The 24,509-nt window shown below is 37.1% G+C and overlaps 3 protein-coding genes across 4 annotated transcripts; 2 read left to right on the top strand and 1 right to left on the bottom strand.

Moving 5' to 3' along the window:
- Positions 1-776: 776 nt before the first annotated feature.
- On the top strand, positions 777-4,757 carry LOC127968472 (protein tyrosine phosphatase type IVA 1). 2 transcript variants are annotated; one of them, XM_052569734.1, is made up of 7 exons: positions 777-938; positions 2,656-2,860; positions 3,101-3,188; positions 3,272-3,364; positions 3,446-3,576; positions 3,672-3,746; positions 3,824-4,757. In XM_052569734.1, the coding sequence occupies exons 2-7, from the start codon at positions 2,856-2,858 to the stop codon at positions 3,939-3,941; spliced, it is 510 nt and encodes a 169-aa protein (XP_052425694.1). In that variant the 5' UTR covers positions 777-938; positions 2,656-2,855; the 3' UTR covers positions 3,942-4,757. The 2 variants fall into 2 exon arrangements, with proteins under 2 accessions (XP_052425694.1, XP_052425693.1); XM_052569733.1 differs by having other exon boundaries at positions 2,656-3,188.
- A 317-nt stretch (positions 4,758-5,074) lies between these two features.
- col9a1a (collagen, type IX, alpha 1a) lies at positions 5,075-17,044 on the bottom strand. The gene is made up of 32 exons (XM_052569732.1): positions 16,859-17,044; positions 16,314-16,388; positions 16,037-16,075; positions 15,886-15,948; positions 14,768-14,821; positions 14,271-14,306; positions 13,960-13,983; positions 13,797-13,850; positions 13,642-13,695; positions 13,511-13,543; positions 13,122-13,178; positions 12,985-13,038; positions 12,795-12,848; positions 12,643-12,696; positions 11,652-11,705; positions 11,519-11,572; positions 11,345-11,398; positions 11,204-11,257; positions 11,050-11,103; positions 10,909-10,953; positions 10,262-10,315; positions 10,126-10,179; positions 9,992-10,045; positions 8,444-8,515; positions 8,073-8,108; positions 7,860-7,904; positions 7,712-7,744; positions 7,233-7,379; positions 6,970-7,024; positions 6,667-6,855; positions 5,817-5,894; positions 5,075-5,710 (listed from the first exon to the last, which is right to left on the bottom strand). Exons 1-32 carry the CDS (start codon positions 16,919-16,921, stop codon positions 5,505-5,507), a joined length of 2,052 nt encoding a protein of 683 aa, XP_052425692.1. The 5' UTR covers positions 16,922-17,044; the 3' UTR covers positions 5,075-5,504.
- A 2,398-nt stretch (positions 17,045-19,442) lies between these two features.
- On the top strand, positions 19,443-24,422 carry hyls1 (HYLS1 centriolar and ciliogenesis associated). Its single transcript, XM_052568914.1, has 7 exons — positions 19,443-22,278; positions 22,714-22,874; positions 22,949-22,994; positions 23,081-23,144; positions 23,253-23,334; positions 24,033-24,059; positions 24,142-24,422. Exons 1-7 carry the CDS (start codon positions 20,232-20,234, stop codon positions 24,271-24,273), a joined length of 2,559 nt encoding a protein of 852 aa, XP_052424874.1. The 5' UTR covers positions 19,443-20,231; the 3' UTR covers positions 24,274-24,422.
- The last annotated feature ends 87 nt before the right edge of the window (positions 24,423-24,509 follow it).

Raw genomic sequence — 24,509 nt, 5'->3', positions numbered from 1 at the left:
ATTGCATGAGATTAAGTTTGTAAATGATAGCCTGTGTCCTTTTGTAGTGTGCACATATAGGCCTATATATCATCAAACTGTGATAACTGTGACTAAATTCAGTATATATGCCATATGTTGCCACCCCTCAAAAATTCCTGCCCCCTTCTCGCGACCCCATCAATATTTTTCTAGATCCGCCCGATTATTATTATTGTATTTAAATTGTGGGATGTTTAGAGTATGAATATTTCAAATTAACTATATTTTTTATTTTGTAATGTTTTATTAAATACTTGTTTAAGTATTGTTGTTATAAATTGTATAGGATGTGTTTAGAATATTAATATAATGAAATACCTATCATAAACTTTATTTTGTAATGTTTTAATATAATTTGAAATAAAAATATTATTGTTAATAATAATTATTATTTTCATTAAAAGTATATATGTTTAGAATATGCATAATATGATACACGATAAACTTTATTTTGTAACATTTTATTTAATTAAAAAGTTAATACAATTATTTGAATAATAATAAAACCATAATAATAATGATAATAATAATAATAATAATAATAATTATTATTATTATTATTAATAATAATAATAATAATAATAAAAATAATAATAATAATAATAAAAATAATAATTATTAATAAAATAAAAATAATTATTATTAATATGATAATAAAATAAAAATAATTGTTATTAACGACAATCATCACAATAATGCTGTTATTAATCACATCTCAGTGTAGTTTTGGTTTGATGTTAAGTGAGTAAGGCTGCACAGTGTGTGCTGTAGGGTGCGGTTTCTTCAGTCCAGCTGTAACCGGTTACCGGAGACTCCGTCACATACACGGCAGCGCTGTATGGTCAAACACCAAAACACTTATTCTCCGGAGCGGCTTTATGATTAAGCTACAATCTTCAATGAGTAAGCATATTCCAGTAAGTGAAACCTTTCAACGTAAAATTATGTATGTTTTGAAGCGATGTCAGGGTTTATTTTTCTGATATTTAGTCTCAATCTGCGAGCTAAGTTAATTAGCTACGGAGCAAAACAGGGTTTGTTGTCGACCACAGTTTATGTATACATTAATATTTGTTTTATTTAGGTTTAACAATCTACAAAACTGTAAAAGTGTGTGGCTTTATAAAATTGGATTTTATAGCTATAATGTCGTTGAAACATGATGGTGTTAGCCTCGCAGCTAACGTTAACTACATCAGGAAGAACCGGGCACGATATTTCGCTCTTTTACTTCACTTTAATTAATTAGATTAAAAAGTGAATCAAATGAAGTATCGAATGTAATCTGTGAGCTTTTTGGCCTATTCCTAATAACGTTACTAGCCAAGCGGAAATCTTTGTGTCAGTATTAATTAGCATATCCTGATGTTTTGGATATTAAAATCTCTGTTTTTGTTCAGTGTAAAACTTTTTGTACAACGGTTGTAGAATTCAAATATTTCACCACCTTTAAAACTGACCAAATGCAACTTTTACCCGAGAAACAGTTCATTTTATTGGCTTCATTTGTGGCCTTTGCGGTTGATTTCCATAAAGTCACGCTGAGAAGTAGCTCAACCAACCATCTGTTCCTTTCATTTGATTTAACGTTACTTGTAGATCGAGCGATACTACTAACGTTACATGAGGTTTGTTGAGTCTTTTTAAAGTGATTTACTAAAGAGGTTTAGCATGTGGTAATCACGTGTGTGTCCTCACGGGACTGACGTGAAGACTTCAGCCTCCTTAGAAATCAAGTATTTCTTCTTGTTGGCATTTGCAACTTGTAATTATTGCATATCGCCACCTACTGTACAGGAGTGTAAAGGGACTTTACATAAAGGTGCTGCTTGTAAGATTTTGATTCTTCTGAAGTATAAAAACACCATAATGTATTTGCAGATATTTAAGAAACATACTACGTTAACATAGTTGTTTATCTGAGAAACAATGGTACAGTCAGTTATTCTTCTTTGATAATGTGCAGAATATTGGTCTTTGTTTTTGCCCACTGCCAGTTTACCCGATTGTATTTTGGCATACTGGGTTGCCAGTTGGTGGAAACCACCGGGTATTTAATTTCATTCATCATCAAGTGCTTTCGTTCCTGTTTGTGTTGTCAATCTGGCAACCTGCGCGTGCGTCAAGTATTAGAAGGAGAGGCCGGGTGAAAAAAAAAAACTCCAATATTTTGAATTTGGACTGCAATATCTAGTTTAATATCTAGCACCTTTAACTTTAGGGAAAAAAACTTGTAAAGTTTAAAATTATTCTTATTAATCCTGTATTTCTAAGAAAAAATAAACAAAGCTTTTTTTTTATGTTTTGCCATGAATAAGTTTCTTTGCCATGAAAAATAAAATTGTTACGAGTATATAAAATCGTAAACCTAAAAATTTGGAATTTGCAGGAACTATTTTTTTTTTCTTCACATAATTAAAAAGTATTGTGTGTGAAAACGTAGACTGCTTATATAATACATTTAAAATATAATAAGAAATAAAAATGTAAATATAATAATTTTTTATATTACATTAATATAGGCCAGGATAGCTGGAAATTAACTACTGGCACAGCTGGACAAGCATAAAAGTGGCTGTATTAAATCAGGACGAGAGAGATAAATGAAGTGCTTCTGTTCTTGTGTCCTTGCAGCAGTTCTGTGGTGTTTTGGGTCACACATTTATGGAGTTTCTGAAGGGCAGTGGCGACTACTGCCAGGCTCAGCACGGCGTTTATGCAGAAAAGTGAACGGCCGGCATCACTACCTCATCAGAAGAGAGACTTGTGTTCAGTTTTATTGTTGGCGGGATCAGGCTTGGAGAGCAGACGTCCACAGCGGTCGGCGGTTCTGGATGGGGTAAAAAAATCTCTTGAAGTTCACTGCCCTCGTCGGCCCTACGCCTTCCACCAGAGGACCAGCCTCATTTTATAGTGTTTTTCTTTTCTTTTTCTGTTTTTGCTATTAATCCCGCCCACCTGTGGGACACACCTCTTTTTCTCCTAATCGTATCCTCCAGATTTTCTTTTGTTATTCCATTTTTTCATTGAGATTTTCAAGCTGTTGGAAAAAAAGGTAAAAAATGGCTCGTATGAATAGACCTGCCCCGGTGGAGATCACTTACAAAAACATGAGATTCCTCATCACCCACAACCCCACTAATGCCACGCTACACAAATTCATTGAGGTGAGTGTTGGTTTGGATAGACGATTATAAAACCCTCATGATTACAGTGACTGCCAAACATCACTTCTGTGATATTCCATTAGGAACTGAAGAAATACGGGGTGACGACGGTAGTTCGAGTGTGTGAGGCCACATATGATGCAAACCTGGTTGTTAAAGAAGGTATTCAGGTTCTGGTAAGTCCTCATGAAGCAGTTCACCTACATGACAAATGAACGGAAATATCCATTCTTATCTCAGGCTTTCTTTTAATGCAGGATTGGCCCTTTGACGATGGAGCTCCTCCCTCTAACCAGATCGTTAACGATTGGCTGAATCTTCTTCGGGTGAAGTTTAGGGAGGAGCCAGGCTGCTGCATCGCTGTACATTGTGTTGCAGGCCTTGGAAGGTAATTTATGGGAGTCGAGATCATTGAATGCATCATAAGGTGTAAACATGGAATTTGCATGGAAATCTTAGTCATCTGTTTTGTGTTTTTCACAGAGCCCCAGTGCTGGTTGCTCTGGCCCTGATTGAGGGTGGCATGAAATATGAGGATGCTGTTCAGTTCATTCGACAGTGAGTTTAACTTCCTATTTCTGAAAATAATACAATCTTCATTCTCAAAGACAAAGGTTTATTTAATTTCTTCCCAGAAAGCGCCGAGGAGCATTCAACAGCAAGCAGCTCTTCTATCTGGAAAAATATCGTCCCAAAATGCGTCTTCGATTCAAGGATTCCAACGGCCACCGCAACAACTGCTGCATTCAGTAAAAGCTTGAGTATCAGCCTTTTTCTCAAATGTGTAATGGGAATTTGTGTCTAGCATAAGTAGTTTGTTCTCTTAATTGGTAACTGTGAAAATGGCATTACAAAAATGAAGCTTATTTCATTACAAGTGTCCCCGCCCTTCTCTTTGTTTTTATGTGTTTCCTGTGGAGAGCCTCTGTCAGCAAGGTAAAGTGCTTGTTTCATCATCAGCTTAGTGTTTTGCAATGACGTTTGCATTGGTGAAACATGGTTATATCCCAACTCTGCCAAACACGTAGTATGCTTTATTGCCTAAATGGTTCCATAAAAAAATCATTTTAATGGATTTTTTTATTATTATTATTGTTGTTGATGATTTAAGTCTATCTGTAATTAATGAACAGATCTAAAATAAATGCATTTTTAAAGCAGAAAGACACCATCTGGTGGAGTTCTCGTGGCATTTGGAGAGGTTTCTCTGTCTATCGCAGAAAAAAGTCAGGAAGAGAGATAAAAAAAATATTAGGAAAGTAAAATCTGTTTCTATAAATATATTGAAGGGTGGGGTAGTACTTTTTTTTTTTTTTTTTTAATCCAAACTTTAACTATAACTGCCATGTCGATAGTGTGATGTTTGTGTTTTAGCTTAAAACTGGAACTCAATGTCTGCAGTATTTTTATGCCTTTTTATTTGATGTGCATAACTTAATATTTCAATACGTACGGTATTTGATTGTGTACTGTTAAAATCACCTATTTATATCATTGGATATGTGTTTTAGTCTAGCAAGAAACAAGTTTGCCAATTTGAGAGTACAATAAAGAGACACTGAAGGAGCATTTTACCTGGTCTGTGCTTTTACTTTTAAATTAAAAACATGTAGCACTTTATCAAAATTCTTTTATTTTCCTCCCCTTTCACAACCGTTGGTGTCACATCAATCTTTTCTACAATAAATAAAGAATATAGAAACTTCCTAGCTCTTTTTTTTAAAATTCAAGACCTCTCCCTCACTGCAAAGAACCACAAAAAATGTTCACGAAATTAAAGAATGTTTCTAAGGTTAAAACAACCCAAAAACCATTTAATAAAATGCTTGCAAATCATTTTTTTAGCAATGCAATATTGACAAATTTACAATGTTTAGGACCCCCTCTGATTTAAGTCCTTTTAATGTGTAAAGTGACCAGGTCGTGGTGACATGATTTTGTATGCATCCAGGAACTAAAAAATACAAAGTATATACAAATGAGATTGAACTACAGTATATATTTTTTGCAAGCTATAATTTCATTATTTAGGGGGCAATTTAGGTTAATTTTAATCTTAATAGAATTATTGGAACTATACAAAAGTATGTCCCAAAACAACAAAATAATAATTCTCTTAGTAAAAGGGGACTGAATGAAACTGGGAACCCTAATATGAATTGATCCAACTTCACACAGGTGTGTGATAAGTACAGTCACACCTGAATATACCACTGGCACAGAAATCTCCTCGTCCAGGGAGTCACTCTTAGTCTCTCAAGTTCCCCTGTCCAGAGACGCTGGGCTCTGATGTGTGGCTCACTGATAGCTGTCAGCTCATAGACCTTCTGGTCCCTTCATGTTGTATTCTTTGAGACTTCTCGGATCCTCGACTGCTTGAAGCACGCACTGAGATGACTCGCAGTATCCGTTAGAGCCGGCGGGACCTGGTGGCCCGGGAACACCTGGCATTCCAGGAACACCTGCTGGTCCTCTCAGACCATCACGCCCGTTATTGCCGTATGCTGGTTTCCCAGGCTCACCTGAGAGACGGTGGACAAACAGACGGAGAAACAGGCCAGCAGTCAGGAACGTGATCATTTAACACACAGTGATGGATATTAGAGAAGAGACAGGCCTTGCTCTTACCTGGGAGCCCTGGTGGTCCGGGTATTCCTTTATCCCCCACCGCTGTGGGCCCTCTATCTCCCCTGTCACCTTGGTCACCTAAATGAAGGAGAACACAAAGGTTTTATAGTGTAACAGATGGTGCTTCATGTCCTAAAATGATGTTCTGGGAATAGGGAATAAAATAATAGGATATAAAACGATGCCAAATGCCAAAAATATATTGCAGTTAACCATGTAATCAGTTGCAAAAAAAAAGATTTTTGATATGAGTATTAACATCTCAACATTCTTGAATCAAGATACATTTACTTGAAATGCAATGACGAGTTTTTTTTCCGTCAAAATTAACCGTTTTTTTTTAATTTTTTTTCATTGGAAACTAAAATATAATTATATTCTTCCCTTTGAATCGAGTTTGTTTTTCTTATCCCATTGGCACTTCAATACAATATTACAACGATACAGTACAATATTTAGTCCAGTGTTTGTTCCATGTTTTATGCTAGTAAATCACATCTGTAAAATTTTTGCATTTTTTCCCATTTATCATGGTCAAATTGCAGATTGTTGAGCCTGTACATTTTATAGGAATAATCCATTTCATGTTAAATTTTAAAGTTGTCATGCAATGGAAAGCAAAAGAAAAATTGTATATATGAAATCATTATTAGCCCTAAGGTGGGGTCATATTAGCAAAATTTTGGTCCATTTTCCATCATCAAGTGTAGTGCCACGTGAAACATAGCTAATTTTCACACCAGTCACTTTTCTGTTGGTAAACACAGCAGATCCACTTGACCAACTTAAACCGTTGCAAATCTGTATGGGCAAATCTTTCATCTTTGCAAAAAAATATGTGGCTTTGTACCTTTGGGCCCTTTCCTCCCAATGAGCCCCGGAGGCCCTTTGAGACCCGGCAGTCCTCTGCTTCCAGGATGCCCAGGGAAGCCATTGTCTCCAGCAGGCCCTGGAGGGCCAGAGGGACCTGGAGGACCTGGCAACCCAGAGATGCCCGACTCTGGCCTTGTCAGACTGGCTGCCAACTGGGCGAGCTGTCCTGTGAGGAAACCAGAAATGGCAAATCCATTAAAAAAACTAAAATCCAAAAAACGAATTCAACAATGAGTCGAGCTTACATTGTAAATATCTTTTAGGATAACAAAATACTGACCATGCAAAACCCTCATGCAGACCTGCTTGATGTGTTCATCTGCGGGTGCTCGGCCCTGGAGGAAAATCATGTGGATACGATTAATATTTCCTAATTTAATCCATGTACAAAAGACTGTGGTGGAACAAATCACACTGAGGTAGAATTCCTTATTTAGTGCAGGTTTAGAACAGTGAAATCCAGTTCCACAGAAATCAAAGTCTCCATGATAAAAGTGTCTCATATTTAAGGCGGCAGTAATGAGATGATTAAAGCAGGCGTACTGGTCGTCCCTGTGCCCCAGGCAGTCCGGGAACCCCTCTGTCTCCTTGCATGCCTCTTGGGCCGGGATCTCCAGCTAGGCCCTCGGGTCCAGGTTGGCCACGCCCACCCTCTGGCCCTTTATTTCCTGTGTCTCCTGGTTTTCCTGTCTGAACACAACAAATGCTAAACATTGCTACATTTCTAAGGAGGCCAACATTGAATTGTGTGCACTTATTGACATTTTATGGATTAATACAATGTTTAAGGATTAAATTGTAGTGTTCTAATAATTCTGGCCACCACTGTATATCAGTCACATGCTATTAGACTTTATTAATATTTTGAATTAGTTTTTATTTTATATTTTCCTTTTCATTTCAGTATTTTTGTTGTTGTTGTTTTTTTTTGTCATATATATATATCTTTTTTTTTCTTTTTTTTGTAATTCATTTAACATTTATTTCAGTAACAATAGCATCACTTCTCAAAGCAATCTCACCGATCCTTTCTCGCCTGGCTCTCCCTCATCACCCTGGGAAAATAAATAGACATGGAAGTTCAGGACCAGCAAGAGGGTCATGAGTGAATACATAACCAATACATCCAAAGACATTAAAATATCTGTGCTGTTTTATATCAGTACTTACAACATCTCCTTTGTCTCCAGGTGTTCCCTCTTCGCCAGATGGTCCCTAAACAAACATGCATTAGATGCATTATAATATAGATTTAACTCATGTTATATAATGGAAAACTAAAATGACACACACACACACACACACACACACACACACACATATACATATATATATATATATATATATATATACACTGTATATGTACTGTATGTATTGGCTTACTTGCTCTCCTTTTGGACCAGTTAGACCCACAGCCCCCTGGAGAATGGTAAAATAAGATTGTGCTTTTAATCTTAATTATAACCAAAAATCTGTCTTTTTATTGTAGGCCAAGTGCAACACACAACACACAGTTTCCTGTTTGATAAATGAGTATCTTTAGTTTTCTTAAGGCATTTTGGCATTTAAATGTATTTCTATGATTTCATACATTTTCACACTCTGCACAGTATTCAGAATAGTATGCATAAACAGTATGCAAATAGAGCGTTATGGTAGCAAGATTTTTTGAACTTAAACAATTTTTATTAAATTATTGGATCAGCTCTGTTTTATTACGAATCGATCGGCAGTTTCTGCTCTTGAAATCCTACCCTGTCGCCTTTCTGCCCGATGAAGCCAGCAGGCCCGGGAAGACCAGGGAGGCCCGGATCTCCTTTAGCTCCCTGTAAAATACATAAATACACAGACACACAGAAATAAATACAAATTTATGAACACTGCATGGCCTGTGCCCGTAGCTGCTGCACAAACCACATCTGCTCTAAAAAAACACAGTGAGCAGGGTGCTGGCGGGACTGTGTGGATGGATGTGGACTATGATCAATCCTGATGCCCTTCGCTGGCTGCTTGAAGGAATTCCTGCAAGACAGAGGGCTCATTCAGCCCCCCGTCCTGCTCTGAATATCCCCTTACCAAAGAAAATACCCCCAGCTACTAGGCCTCAATAACAAACGGCTATTCATGCCCCTACCAGCCGATTACTGTACTAAAGCTCACTAGAGCTTTCTAAGGAGATTGCATTAGAGTTTGGTGCACTACTAAGCTCTTCAGCATTGGACAAGAATCTGAGAGCTAAAAGCAAGTCAAACATGTTTCTGATTGTGTTCAGTTTGTTGTAGCACAAGTTTACAGGTACAAATGAGTCACTGGGTCCCAATATTGATCCCTTTGTTATTTCTAATGCAAGACTACAAACAAAACAAAAATACTATGCACAAGTAAAATTTTACTTGTGCATAGACTGTGTTGTAAATACACTTCAAAGTGTTTTTTTACCGCACTTTATCTATTACTTTGTGTCTAACACACACACTTGTCTTTTTAATGTATGTAGATATAGAGGTTATGTTCAAGAACCAACTAAATATTTACTTTGTAAGATATTTAATAATGTTTCATAGCGATGAAATGATATTTTGGCCTGTCCCAAATGGTTACCTTAGCCCACACTGTCCTGCTTCTACACTTTGTTTAATTATGGACACTCCAGTGTTTTAGACTTCAGAGATTTGTGCGTGAGAATGCAACAAGACTTCCGCATAAAGTCTACAAGGTCTACAGGAGCTTTGACATTTTAAAGGATGTTTGATTTCTGTGGAATCTGATCTCATGTGTCTTATTTGTCATCTTCCAAAGATTTCTCTTCTTCTTTCATTTGTCCTTCAACTCTTTCCACATTTTTGCCTGTTTTTTGTAGCTCCAGCCTATTCTCAATTGCCAAGAAGCTTCACCAAAGAGTAGGGATGTAGCAATGCACACCCAGCCATTTTGAGTTTGCCAGCCTTTCAAGTTGGTTGAGATGTTAAACGAATCAAGACACAATTGGGACTAGGGGTTTATATGAATGTATCTCTGAGGGGGAAAAATTAGATGGTATTATATTTATGTTAAAGTAGTGTTTATAAGCTTTGTTTAAAGCGGTATAAAAGGAAATGCTGTATCGCTGCTGTTCCATAAGTGCCACCTGCTGGCAGAGAGTGAATTTGCATTCTCATTCCTCAGGTCTCCTGTTTTTGTTCAGTGTTTTATATATAATTCAGTTTTCATCATTTAGTTTTTGCTTCAAATTTCAAGATTGTACAGTCTAATTTAAATCAAAATCTTCTTTTATGGTGGAATTGTGGTTTGTGATGACTCACCCTCGCACCTGGTGACCCTGCAGCCCCATCAGGACCTCTCACTCCTCTCTCACCCTGGAGAAAAAGAAAGAACATTATAGAAGCGACACATTTCTTCAGATGACACTATATGATGGGAATGGAAATATACTCACTGGCCCACCTCTTGGTCCGACTGGTCCCACCTCTCCCTGCTCGCCACGTTCCCCCTGAAATCAAAACATCAGAAGACTTTCATCCATCCACATAGTCCTGCGAGCCGTGCTGAACAAATGGATAACCGTGACTCACTGTTTTTCCATTATTTCCAATCAGACCTGCCACACCTGGATTACCAGTATTTCCCTGGAGCAAAGACAAAACAGGTTATCCTCCCTGTTAATGGACACTACAGATGCACTGGTTGACCAGGCATCATGTTTTTCTTTAAATCTTGAATTTATATAATCCAACTGAAATACAAAATATAACTGCTGGATTGTGAATACAATGCGGTGGTTAGCTCTCATTGCAAATGATAATACAGCAAATAATAGGTACTGGAATCGGCCATTTGCTGGTAAGAAATAAACAATCAAAAATGGGCATTGAAAAAATGTTCAATCATTACTAAGATTCTTCAGAAATCATGATGACTGGTACTCAAGATTATTAATGTTAAAAGCTGTTTAATATTGTGCTGCTTTATATTTTTGTAGAAAACATGGTTAATTTTTTTCAGGATTTTTGATGCAAAAATCTTTACTGTCACTTGATTAATTTAATGCATCCTTGCTAAAAAAAAAAAGGGATATATATATATAAAATCTTTCTGAAAATCTTAATGAACATTTTAATGTTTAAAGCAGGAATCTATCTTAGATATACCAAGATAACAAAACAAAAAAAGCACCCTTTTATGAGGATACACTCTAATGATTCTCACTTAAATCACCTACTTTTACACCCATGTGACCTTTTGCTCCTGGAATGCCTGGCAAACCCTGAAGGAGAAGAAAGTATTAAAAATGCAAGCCATTCAAAGTAGATATCACGGTATATTAATTGCATATTGAACCGGCGTCAAAGCTCATACTCACTGGAAATCCCTGAAGTCCGGCCTCACCAGGTGAGCCAACTTTTCCAGGAAGACCCTAAAACAATATTCAGATTTAAAAAAATCGCTTCACCATAGAAAGAGACAAACAGTGATGTAAATGATTTTTCTCTGCAGGCATGAATTCAAGTCATTACCTTCACAGCGGGCAGCCCTGGAATACCGTCACGAGCATCCACCCCAGGCAGACCCTACATCACAAAGAGACAATATATTATTCTATATTCTATAATACAATATAGAATAGCATTCATAAAACTGCCACACAGGTTACTTACAGTCTCTCCTTTCGGTCCAGGTAAACCCATAAGTCCCTGCAACCCCAGAGGACCCTAGAAAGAAGAAGCCACATTAGAAATCAAAATATTGCAAGCTTGTTGAGTCTGCTTGAGCTGTTATATGGCATGATAAATATAATGCATGTGTTGTTTTGTTGTTGGATGATAACTCACCTGAGCTCCTTTTGGTCCAGTCTCACCTACTTTTCCTCTTTGACCCCGATCACCCTTTAAAAATTGAAAAACAATATAAACCTATATGTTGACTTGTAGGGTAAAAATCTGTCATTTTGATTTTGCCACTTACAGGAGCGCCCTGAATACCCTGAGGGCCCAGGTCGCCAACATTTCCACGGGATCCCTAAAGGAGAAGAGAATACATTTGGTCATTTCAAAATATATTGTTAGTGATTAAGATTTTGAAGATCTAGGGCTGGGTTTTGATGATTTTTGATGAGTTTCACAATTGGATTAGATTTAGATTCAGGAGCTTGCTCGATATCGGTTATTTTGGATATATCAGGTACAGTACAGGAAACGAAATCTCTCAATTAATGCTGTAAAATATACCTGAGAGTTACATACGACTATAATATTGAAGGTTCAAACTAACTGATTTGTATACAAACATAAATTACACAAGTTGTCATAATAATAAAGCAATAATACTAACTTAAATTATATTTCTACTCCAAATTATTTTTTAAATATAAACATTTAAATCATGGCTATCATAAACAATAAATCATTTGACAGATTTATTCAAACAAAAATGTATTATTGAGTAACAGTGAAAATTATAAATTATGTTATATGGCGCATATATCTAGCAAAATTTCTTCATTTCACTTAATTTCTGACAATAATATCGACTTGATTGCACAGAAACTATTGGACTGAGCTGGACGATGACATCACTTGATCAATGATGAATCAATGAGTGTTTACTTTTGTCCTCTAGCATTATCGACACACTACTTTCCTGTTTAATTCTGTAATCTGCTTTGACACATTGTACATCAAATGCTATATTAATAAATGTGACTTCAGCAAATGGATCTGACTGTCACTCCACATTAAACACAGCACCAAAACGGGATTTATTGTTTGAAAATGGTAATAAAATGGACAGAATTTGAAATCTGAGACTTTGTTTTATATCAAAAGTAACAAAGCACATACCTTAATGGGATTTATTGGATGCGTGGCGAGCTACAATGTTGCGTTCATTAACCGGAAAAGGCTAGATTAATCGATTCTTAGGATTTAAGAAAGCTTTTTCAACTTTAGACCCTCACCCTGTCTCCTTTAGGGCCCATCATCCCTGTGATTCCTCGGAGACCCTGTGGACCCTATAATAAGAAACCAATCACACAAAGAGATGTTGCGTGACAGTACTCTCACACCAGACACAAACAAATGACAGTAGAGAAGTAATGTCTTTTTTTACAGGAAGGCCTTGTGCTCCTGGATCTCCAGGTGCTCCCTGGTCTCCTTCTTCACCCTGTAACATGTAAAAGAAACACAACAAAATAACACACTCCGACTGGATCTTTGTTTAATTATTCTTACAATGATGTGCTGTGGACCTCAATTTAATACAATTGAGGTCCACCAAAGTTGATCTACGCTACTGTCACCTTATGTCCTTGCCTTCCTGGTTCACCTGATTCACCTTTGACACCTTTGTGGCCCTAAAGATGAACAAAGCACCAAAATGAGCAATACTTATTTAAGGAATCATGAAAGTGTGAACTAAACATCATTTCAATCTTACCTTCATGCCTGGAAGACCTGTGTAACCATTCAGGCCAGAAGTACAGGCATTTGGACACTGAGAAACATAACAAAGTCAGATCAATTTATCAACTTATGAGGTACGGAAAATAGTTCATACTATGTTTCATCTCAATTAAAACATTTACATGCCAACCAGTCATCAAGTGTGATGTTGTGGTGTTTGTTCACTTTTAGTTTTGAAAAACATTAACAGCAGTTTAGCTAAAGGTCAAATACCTTTGAATTTATACCAAAAAAAATGCTTAGTTTCTGAATGAAAATCTCAGATATTAACTAGCAATTCCATAGTAATCAACTATAATAGGAATGTTATTGAAAACATCGCTCACTTGTTGTCTACCAGATATAAGACTTGAGGATACATACCAGCTCCTTACCATCCCAGACTCCAGGAGGGCCCTGCGAATAGAAGTAATAAAGTTCAACAGTACTGTTTTCCAGCCATTTATGACTCCAGGATATCAGTGAATGATCATTACGATCTAAACATTACTTACTCTGGGTCCTGCCAGACCTGGATCACCAGGAGAACCTCTCGGTCCACGACTTCCCTTTACAGCGGAACCAGAGACAGATACTCCAATTTATTATTCATCTATTTGATTTTGATTTATTTTTCGAGATCTGTGTATGAAGGAATGATGTTACATACAGGAGGTCCAACTTTGCCCAGCTCTCCAGGTAACCCATCTTCCCCATCAGCACCCTTCAGTAGAAAAGAAAACAATTAAACAGTCTCCTGTAGAAAAACTAAAGATCTATGTACGTATAATGTCCCCTATTAAAAAGACTAATCCATAATCAAATGCACTCACAGCTTCACCATCCTCTCCAACACCCTGTAAACAAAGTAACAGATGTGCAATGACTCCAAATTAGCAAGGACAAAAAATGGAACAAAGTGTACAGCCTTGCAACATTACATTACAAAACACACTAGAAGACCATAGGCCTGAACTTTATTGAATGGCCTAATGCTTGCAGCAGCTCAAAGTGTCTACAACCATCTGGTCACTGTTTAAACAGATATATTTTTGCATAATAAGTAACATACTGGACAGAAAACATCCCTATTAAGATTATGTTATTACACATTTGTTGAAGAGAATTCGAAGCATTTACTCACAATGGCTCCCCTTTGTCCAGGCTCACCAGGTTCACCCTGAGAATGAATACATGTCAAACCACAGGATCTTTTAAGTGCACTTTAATGATTTAGAGATAATTTTTTTTCTTTTTCAAATGAAGCATCACTAATACTACAATACAGCCATTCACAATAAAGTACCTAATATATTAAACATATTATTAACTGAAAAGTGAAATAATAAGTGGAACTTAATATTAAAGCTGTGTCCCAAATGACACACTATGCACTCATACACTATGTTCTCAAGCATGTAGTGAATGAATTATATAATGTTATTTTCTCATTCATAATCGGAATCTGATAGCCCTTCCCCCTTCGTTACTGTGACAATTGAGTGCATGAAGTGTCCAACATTCCACACATCATATTTTCGGTTAAGTGCATCATCTGGGTGTTAAAGGTGCAGTGAATTGTGAGTGTTAACACACTACGTACACTATTTATACTAGAATAGTGCATAAGTCTGAACTTACTTTTTGTCCAGGAGGGCCAACAGGGCCAGGGGCACCACGGGGTCCAGTCAAACCCTTAGAAAGACAAAACCATCTGTCAGCACGGGCTTCACTTTAACTGAATCCAGATCAAATTTCTGTTATTCTATTCACTGAACTGATCGCTGAACTAATGTTATTGTGATACAGCTGCAGAATTTCAGCTCATTATTTCATTTTGGTAATATTGTTTAAAACTGTAGGAAATTAATTAACTGCTTCAGACACAGACACACTGATAAATCATAAATTACATTTACCAATTCCCTGACTTTGTCAAGTAGCAAACCCCGACCACATGTTATCTAATGTATGTACAGCAGACCACTGTAGATACCTGTATTCAACACTTGAAGGAAAACAGGAAGCATATCTATATCTATAAGTGACATTTTTATATAACATTATGCATACAGAATTTTTTTTTTTTTTTGTACAAATAATGCCAACATGATAGGCTCATAATGCTCATAATTAGATAGCTTCTTTCTTTTCACAGTAATGTTTAAATAATAGGCTACTCTACAAAAATAAATAAATATAAAAATCTAGGAAAAATATTTAGATGTCCTTTAAGGAAAATAAAGAAGATAATTTACTTTAGAAGCAAAAAAAATAAAAATGAAGCTTGTATTCATTCATGCTTTAAAATGAAAATATATTTATTTAAGAATTAATTCATGATATAATCTCTGAAAAGGAGTCTCTTAATATCTTAGATACCAGTTCTCGAGTAAATATATATGAACACAACACAAAAACACTGATAAAGAAATGATTTGTGCTTTGATTAACTATAGCACTAGCTCAATTATAACGCTCAGGGGAGCCACAAAGCAGTCGGTGTGCTCAGCTCCCACAGCTCCATACTTGTACAAAAAGGCCTCTGTCTTCATCAGGAAGCCAATATTAGGCTCACTCTGCTTTCTCTTTCCTCTCCTCTCCGGTTCTTTTTTCCATCCAGGAGCTTTTTTTTTCACTCAGACCCCTCCAATGTAAACTACACTCACAGGCTCTGATGCTGCAAGTGTTACTTAGAAAAGAAAAGCTGATTTTATCTCGGTTTCTAGACCTTTACAAAAATAAAGAACAAGACTCACATCCGCTCCTGGTTTTCCTGGAAGCCCATTTAATCCATCCTTCCCATTGTCCCCATCAAGGCCCTAAAGAAATCATCAGATTAATGGACTGTTGCACATCATTTCAGCTATGCAGAGCTTATTTATGTCATGAAAAAAGACAAATACTTACTGGGGGGCCATCTGGGCCAGGGCCAGGTCCCCTCTCGCCCTGAAATCATACGAAATACTAATTAAATCACTCAAATACAAGTTGTTATTCAAGGCTACAAGAATATGCCATACTGTAAACTGAGAAATCAGAAAATCTCTGATAGATAGATAGATAGATAGATAGATAGATAGATAGATAGATAGATAGATAGATAGATAGATAGATAGATAGATAGATAGATAGATAGATAGATAGATAGATAGATAGATAGATAGATAGATAGATAGTGACTCACATCAATGCCGTCAACACCAGAAAACCCAGGAAGCCCTGGAGGTCCAGGTAGTCCTTTGGGACCAACTGGCCCCCTCTAAAAAAAATACAACAATAATAACAGAAATGCATTTACAGAAAAAAAACTCCGCTTGCTCAATCCCAATAGTTTAGCCTTCAGAACAATGCAGTCTTTGTAGGTGTGACTGATGCTGTGGTTAGATGCTTATCCTGGGAAAGTGATAACAGCTGTGCACACCTGGACCATTTTACCCAAAATACCTTCCATATGTCAAGAAATGCGCCAGCTCTCAGATGCATGCAGACTCATATACACTTAATGAAGAAACTTGGCATTAAGAAATAGTGCATATGTGACAAAACAAAAACAAATCTTTGGTGCTTTAGTGGCTTATATGTTCTTTAATAATGTCACATCAAAACACAATAATTTTTTGTCTATATATTTTTTATGTTTTTGTCTCTATTTTTTATCATCAAGATATTTTAAAAACCATTGAGTTACACTGTCCATCTCTAGTGCAAAAAAAAGTCATTGTTTCCTACCTGTGCTGAGATGATGAGGACTAACTGCAGTAAAATCAGCAGCAGAGCCCCGGCGTGCGCCATAGTCAACCTGATGGCTTGAAGGAGGCAAAATAGTCCTTTTTAGGAGATTTGTTGGGGTCCACGGGTTTTCGGTCAATATTCCCCAACTAAACCTCCACACCATCTAGCAGTCTCTCGATGTTGTAATAAAAAGTTATTTTTATTCATGAGCTGCGCTGGGAACTGGAAGGTGATTGGATAAGAGTATAATGTTTGCGTAAAATGGGCGTGGCTCAGGCTCTGGATACCTGCTGTGGGTACCGCACGTAAACAATACATCCTATTAATGTAGGGTCATATTTAAAGCTGATTCAGTGTTAGTAAATAAATTTTTTTAATACATTTTATTTATTTATTTTTGCCAGGCTGTTAGTAAGGTACAGCTTCGTACAAAAAATAAATATGGTAAAAACAGATAAATTCCCTTGTAACTATAATAATGTTTTATCATTTTTTAAATGTTTTTTATAATTAAAATTTATTTTACATTTTAATTTTATCCATATGGAACATGGCGAACTGTTATTTGAAGAGAAATTAAAAGATGAAAGATGAAAAGCTACTTAAACTGTTTAAACGAGATCTCGTGTGTTATAACAGATTTCATGTTTATTTGCCAGGGACAGTAATCGCCTAAACTAATGTGTATGTATGTATTATTGATTATTATTCAATCAATAAATAATCGGTAGACGGCACAAAAAAAAGAAAAAGAAAAGTCTCCCATACGCCAGATGGCGCTTTAAGCCGTTGATGACGCGGTTTCTTACTCTTGTGTCTTTGTATTTTGAAAATAGAAACCGACGCTGTTGTCCTGGTACTGACAACAGTTACCAAACTGACCCTTTAAAGGTGAGGAAAAAAAATCTTCCTTAATGTTTTCGTTTTATATGTGTCCACAACAGCCTTCTACACTATAACCGTTGCATTCCGTGTGAAATAAATATTTTATCGAGATTTGTTTACACTTAACAGATTGACGTTTTCTCTTGCGAAATACGACGTAACGTTATTTTACTGATACCGTTTATTTTGTCAACAAAAGATGGAGAGTCTAGACTTTTCTGAGGAGGAGATCCAGCAGCAGTTGGCTGCTCTTGGATACAGAAATATTCCCAAACAAAGACTGCGGGAATTCAAGAGAGGTGGGATAATATTTTGAACCGTTTCAGCTTCATCGGTGCATTCATGTAGCATTTTATTTTCATGTGAGGTCACATAGGTTGCCTTAACCCTTTAACTGCCCCACCAAGAAAAAAGAATTTTTTGTTTGCATTTCTTATCTCCTTATGTCATTAGTTACCACACTCAATGTATTTTTTTTCCAACACGTCCCATAATTTTTAAAACATTAGCTTAGCTTTTCTACGTTTACCATAAAGTGACAAATCAACCATTTGGTTGAGCACGTTTTTGAAAAATTATTGAAAACATACTAAAGTTTTTTCATGGCACCAAGTAAAAATAATTTTGTAAAGTTAGGGCTCTTACAGTGTAATATGTCAAAAAAATGTGCTTACCTTGCAAAATTTCACCAAAAACAGTTTACATGGCAGGAGTGATTTCTTTCTCTCTGACATCCATCAAAGAAGAAGTGTTGTGACAAATGCTGTTGATTTTTTTTTTGGCTTAACATACCTCTACCAGATGGTAGAGATGGCTCAATCAGCTTGAATTAAGTTAGGTACTCCTCTCAATAAAATATAGTGACTCAAAATGTGCTCAACTATTTGGTAGAGCGACAGTTAAAGGGTTAAAGTTGTGCTGTCCTGTTTTAAACCCCATCAGATCTAGATCAGCTGATTCTTCATGAAAAGTCAAAGAGCCATAGCTCCACTGACTGGACTTCTCCAACATCTCACAGCAGCTCCAGCAGAAGTCCACCTGCTCTTATTAAAGAAAAGGGTGAGCATCACTCCTGCTTCGTGCATTTATGAACATGCTTAACTGACATACTTCTAAATACGGTATGTGTTTCTTCCTCAGTTCAGTTGGACCACATTGGCCTCTTTAACACCAGCTCAGCAGGGAAACACAAAGAGGTATGAGTTTTATGCACCTTAAACACATAATAATTTATTACAATGTGCCCAAAATGTATGTTTTCCATTCCTAGATTTTCTCCTCCACGTTTAATGAGGACTATCATGGAGACTACTGTGATTCATATTCAAGGCACACAGTTGCTCAAAGACCAGCTCGGCCCTCCACGGCACCCAACAGGCTGGAGACAGAGACAGGGCCTCCTGAAATATTTCACTCAGTTTTGGATGGTAGTGAGACAACGAGTCCCGACAGAGAACATCAGGTTCATTTAAAGCCTATGATTAAAAGGAAAGTGTTAAGGTATGGGCCCACAAATACATTTCTTCATTTGATAGTTGAGGAGTACAAAATCATCATCCATGCAATAAACATGCAAACAGACATCATTATCTGAAATCTCATTGAATAGGAAGCATCAAGGTCGGTCTCAAGTCTGTGATGAGTCCACGCACAGTGAAGATTCTGGTAAGTCCTGTGGTTATGTTTTATGATAATGTTGATAATGGAATAGTAATAAACATCTTATATAAATGCTGCAATGTTTATACTGGATACTGCTAACCATTAAAAAATAGAATGTGAAATAAAATGTATCACGCAAAAGTAGCATGCTGCGTCATTTTTATATAATGTCATCATAATGCATCTACAGAACCAATTTTGTAGGCCATTCTATGTATATAGAAAAAGTGCATGTTGTGCACAATATACTCTACATCTCAAAGACTTAATTCGGCTGCATTTTACCTCTTTTTTTGATAAAATTCTATAAAAACGGTAATATTGGGATATATTTTTTGTTTAAAATGACATGTTACTTATTTAATGTTAAAAAATTGATTTTTCAGCATCATTGCACTATTCTTCAGTGTCACATGATCCTTCAGAAATAATTATGTTATGCTAATTTGGTGGTCAAATAACAATGTTGAAAACAGTTGTACAGCTTCATACTTCTATGGAAACACTTTAGATTCTCTGAATAAAATATAAAGGATTGATTTTATTTAAAAAAATAATTGATTCAAAATTTGAACAGTAGAATTCATATTATATTCTGAAATGAGGTATGGTAGTGTTCTTTTCTGAACATAGCCATGCATTGTATTTACATGCAGTGAAACCTCCTATACACCAGGTGGCGCAATTAGCTGCATGATCCCAGTACAGTTCTTACCAGTAATCTTCTTAGTTACAGTCCCCCTCCCTCTCAGCCATCTGCATCGGCTCAGAAGTTCATTTTCTAACTGAGGGCTAAAGAAGAGATCTGTTCATCTAACTCAGTATGTATAAAGCTTTTGACAGCCGTTGGGAAAATGAAAGCAAGGACGATGAAGGATCACTGTCTTCTTCCTCCTTCTGGACGGATCAGGAAAGTGAAGGGGAAGACAGGGACTGTGTTAAGAAAGAAAACAGAGCGAATGAGAGAAAGTCTGAAGAAGACAGTAAGGATGTCAAGGAAAGCTTTTTAATGGGAGGTGATATAAAGAAGAGGGTGAAGGAGAATGAGACGGGGAAGGGGAAATATCCTGAGGAAGATGAGAGAGAAGTAGAGAGAGAATGTTTCATAGATGAGGAAAATGAAAACGGCATAGAGATGACAAGAACAAGGCAAGAAGAGGAGGAAGAAAGTGAAGAGGAGGAGGAGGAAGAAAGTGAAGAGGAGGAGGAGGAAGAAAGTGGAGAGGAGGAGGAGGAGGAAGAAAGTGAAGAGGAGGAGGAGGAAAGTCAGGAGGAGGAAAGTGGAGAGGATGAGGGAGAAAGTGAAGAGGAGGAGGAAGAAAGTGAAGAGGAGGAGGAAGAATGTGGAAAGGAGGATAATGAAAGTGGAGAGGAGGAAGCAGGAAGTCGAGATGAGAAAGAAGAGCTGTGTGAACAACAGACAGGAAATGAAAAGGAGGAAGAGGAGGACGCAGAAGAAAGTAAAGAGGAGATAAAAGGAAAAGAGCTTGAAGACAAAGAAGAATTTGAGCTGTGTGAACAGGGGGAAGGGAATAAAAAGGAAGAGGAAGAGTCTGAAGAAAGTGAGGAGGAAGAGGATAGGAGTGAGAAGAAGGAAAACGCTGAGGAAATTAAAGAGACAAAAGCCCTAAGTGATGATTCAGAGGGCGAGGAAGATCAGGAGAGTTTGAAGGAGAGTGAAGAAGAGCAGTCTATTTCAAAAGAAGACTCAAAGTGTCCAGGTGAATTATCAGAGTGTGAGGAAAAGAAAGAGAGCTTCACCAAGCAAGAGAACACAAGAGGAGGTGGAGAGGAAAATAGACATTGTTCAGGGGAACAGGAGGAAGATGGTGAAGACACTGAGGAAAAAATAGATGGCTGTAAATCTTTGGTGAAAGAAGAGAGAACAAGAAATTCTGAGAGCGAGGGATCAGAGAATAGCAAACAGAGAGCACCTAACAATGAGGAAGAAGAGCAAAAAGACAGTACAGCGGAAAAAAGCGATGAGAGGAATTGTGGAAATGAATTTGACGAAGAGATTGAGATTGGAAAGAGCACGCCTGGAGCAGATGAATGTGATAACTGGATGGAAGAAGTGAAACTCTGTGAAGAGGATGATGAAGTATCAAAAGGAGGCAGTGAGGAAGAAGAGGAGAGCGAGTGGTTTTTCAAAGAACCTGTGGAGGAGAAGAAGGCTTGTGACCAGGACAGGAAGTCATGGGCAAGTGATGATGACTATGTAACAATAGCCAGTGGCCATTCACAGAAAGAAGAGGAAGAGAATGATAACATGATGTCTGCTTGGGAGCAAGAGTGGGGTGATGAAAAGCAGACGAAGGAAACTAGAGACATTTATGTTGAGGATTTTCATGAAAGTCTGGGCAGCCCTGCGGCAAGCGTGTTAACTTCCGGTTACGGCACATACAGACCAGACTCGCCTAAAGACGGAGACCCAGAGGAAGTGGATTATAGAGACGACTGCACACTGGGTGGATTAGAAGAAGAGAGCCAATCGGTCTTAGATGCTGGTGATTACGAGGCTGACAGCAGTCCGGCGTGGTTCAGAGAAACATCTGATGGACGAGCTCCCGCTGAATCACCGGATGCTAGTCGCGATGTAACCGTCTGCACTGATGAAGATGATGTCCGCCGGTCTCCTGATCAAACCGAGCAGCACCAGAGTCCCACAGAGAATGACTCTGGAACTGGAGGCTCTGAGAATGTGTTGTATTTCAGTGACGGCTGGGACAGTCTTGACCACCCCTTTAATTTGAGGCACAGGAGAGGCATAGTTCAAAAGAGACCCGAGGAGAAACAGTACGATGATGATTATGATGACAGCAAGAAGAGAAGAAAGGAGAAAAGAGTCCGAGCTCATACTGGCTGCCTCGGTGTGTTACACTGCTTAAAGGAAATTAATTATTTTATAGTTTTTAGGTATGGCTGTGGAGATAACAGAAGAAACACCTGTATTTATCTTTTATCCATGCATAAGAAATATATATATCATTTTTTATTTACTATCTAAAAGTGTGGGTTTGGTAAAATTCTAATTTTAAAGTAGTCTTGTTTTATTGTTTTAAAGTCTCTTATATTCGCCAAGGCTGCATTTACTTGGCCAACAATAAATATGAAATATTACAAATTAAAAAATTAAATGTTTTCATATATTTGAAACTCTTCAGAATTTTCAGCATCATATGGTCATTCAGAAATCAGAATATATTTAAAGGAACAGCATTCATTTGAAATAGAAATCATTATAGACATTATTATAGATTTGGTATGTCTAAGACATGTGTAATCATAGACTTTTTTTTTTATAGGTACAGTCAGTGAGCTGGAGGAGCGTTTGGACCGAATGCGGATTGGTGCATCTCGTGTGCACTACGACTCGGAGAGTGAAGCAGGCGGGAGCTATACGGACAGATCCAGCTCCGTGACGGAGGAACCACCGAGTGCTTTCCAAGAATACATCAAAGGCATGGTCAGTACAGACACTTTCACACAGACCAGTCTTAAACCATTTTGAGTTTAAACATGCATGTATCCATTCCACAGACACGATCACACAGTGAAAGTGATATCCGACCACGTCCAAAGTCATGTAAGTCACATTTTCAAGCCTAGTTTCAGTTGATGCCTGTTTCTTTGATCTTGGGTTGTCAGTTAACATGCTTCTTCTCTTCACAGTTATACGGCCAATGTTTGATCATCCTCACACAAGGAACTTGAAGAAAACTGATCCAGTGGCAAAGTATGGCATACTTCTGTATTAATATATATCCTTCATGAATGAAATAAATGATTCAGGACTCTGATCTTTTTGTTGTTCTGAATGTATTTGGATGTTTACCTTCATCAGGTATTTCCAGTATAAGCAGGACTGGGAGCTGTTTAAACCTCCAGGAGAGAAGAGCAGGAAGGAGCTGCACTGGGCCATCAGGGTATCGTATATCATGTTGCTAACTCAACAGCCAGTGCTCTGATCATCATCCAATCTGTCTGGAATGACATGAAGAAACTGAGAAAGACTCAATCCAAAAGAACTGTTGAAACGTCTCCTAGATGCTTCAAGAAGCCTTTCTGCGAAGCTCCCTGAAAACTATGCGCAAGCCTTATCTAGGAAAAAAACTGTTTTAAACACAAAGGGTGGCCACACCAAATGTTGATTTGATTTAATTAACAGAAGTTAATTGATAAATATAATCTATTTATGACATTATTTCTGAAATCATCTTTACTGTAACTTTGCAGGTGGGTTTCTTAAAGCATCTTGAAGACGTTGTCACAGTTCTTCTGGATTGAGTCTGTCTCAGTTTGTTCTGTTTCTTCATGTTATTTCAGACAGACTAATGATGATCAGATCAGATCTCTGTGTGGGGCACTGACTCATTGTGCGAACAAAAATCTTACTGGATTATTACATTTAATGGCTAAATTAATGTTTTGAAATGTAAACTGATATTTCCTATTGACACACTACAGCTAAAGATAGAAATAACAGACATAAAACCATTTTTTGGTTGGTGATCAATGGCCTACTTTTGCACAGTAGCATATATGTATATATATTATAAAGTTATATAAATCATAGTTTGATTACTTTTAATAAAAAAATATATAATTTTGTTTTTATCTTCAGGAACAACTTATGTATCAGCCTCCACCAGTAAGTTTCATTATATATTTAAAAAAAGTATATAATTTTTCCTAGATTCTCTTATTCTGAGTGCTTTTTCTTGTCTCTATAGACGAGACCTCAGAAGACGTACATCCCCAACAATTATGTGGTTCCAACAGAGAAGAAGCGATCTGCACTAAGATGGGAGATCCGTCATGATTTAGCACATGGCATTATCCCTCCAAAAATCTCCTATCCCTAAAACAGAGAATCTTCCACCTATGCCTTATCTTTTATATATGCTTAATGCTATTATTTATTCATGATGTTGATTTTTTTTACACTATTGTGCATGTGAAATGAGACCTCAAGATCATTGTTTTTATGAAATAAACATTTTAATAGGTTGAAGTGCGTGCTGTGTTCATGGCAGGTCACTGTAGGGGAGTTTGAAGGGATATTGTGAAATATTATTACAATTTAAAATAACGGTTTCTA

The sequence above is a fragment of the Carassius gibelio genome, chromosome B11, assembly GCF_023724105.1.
Source record: "Carassius gibelio isolate Cgi1373 ecotype wild population from Czech Republic chromosome B11, carGib1.2-hapl.c, whole genome shotgun sequence".
NCBI classification, from domain to species: Eukaryota; Metazoa; Chordata; class Actinopteri; order Cypriniformes; family Cyprinidae; genus Carassius; species Carassius gibelio.
The sequence above is the reverse complement of the archived record's forward strand: the minus strand, read 5'-3'. Positions and strand labels throughout refer to the sequence as shown.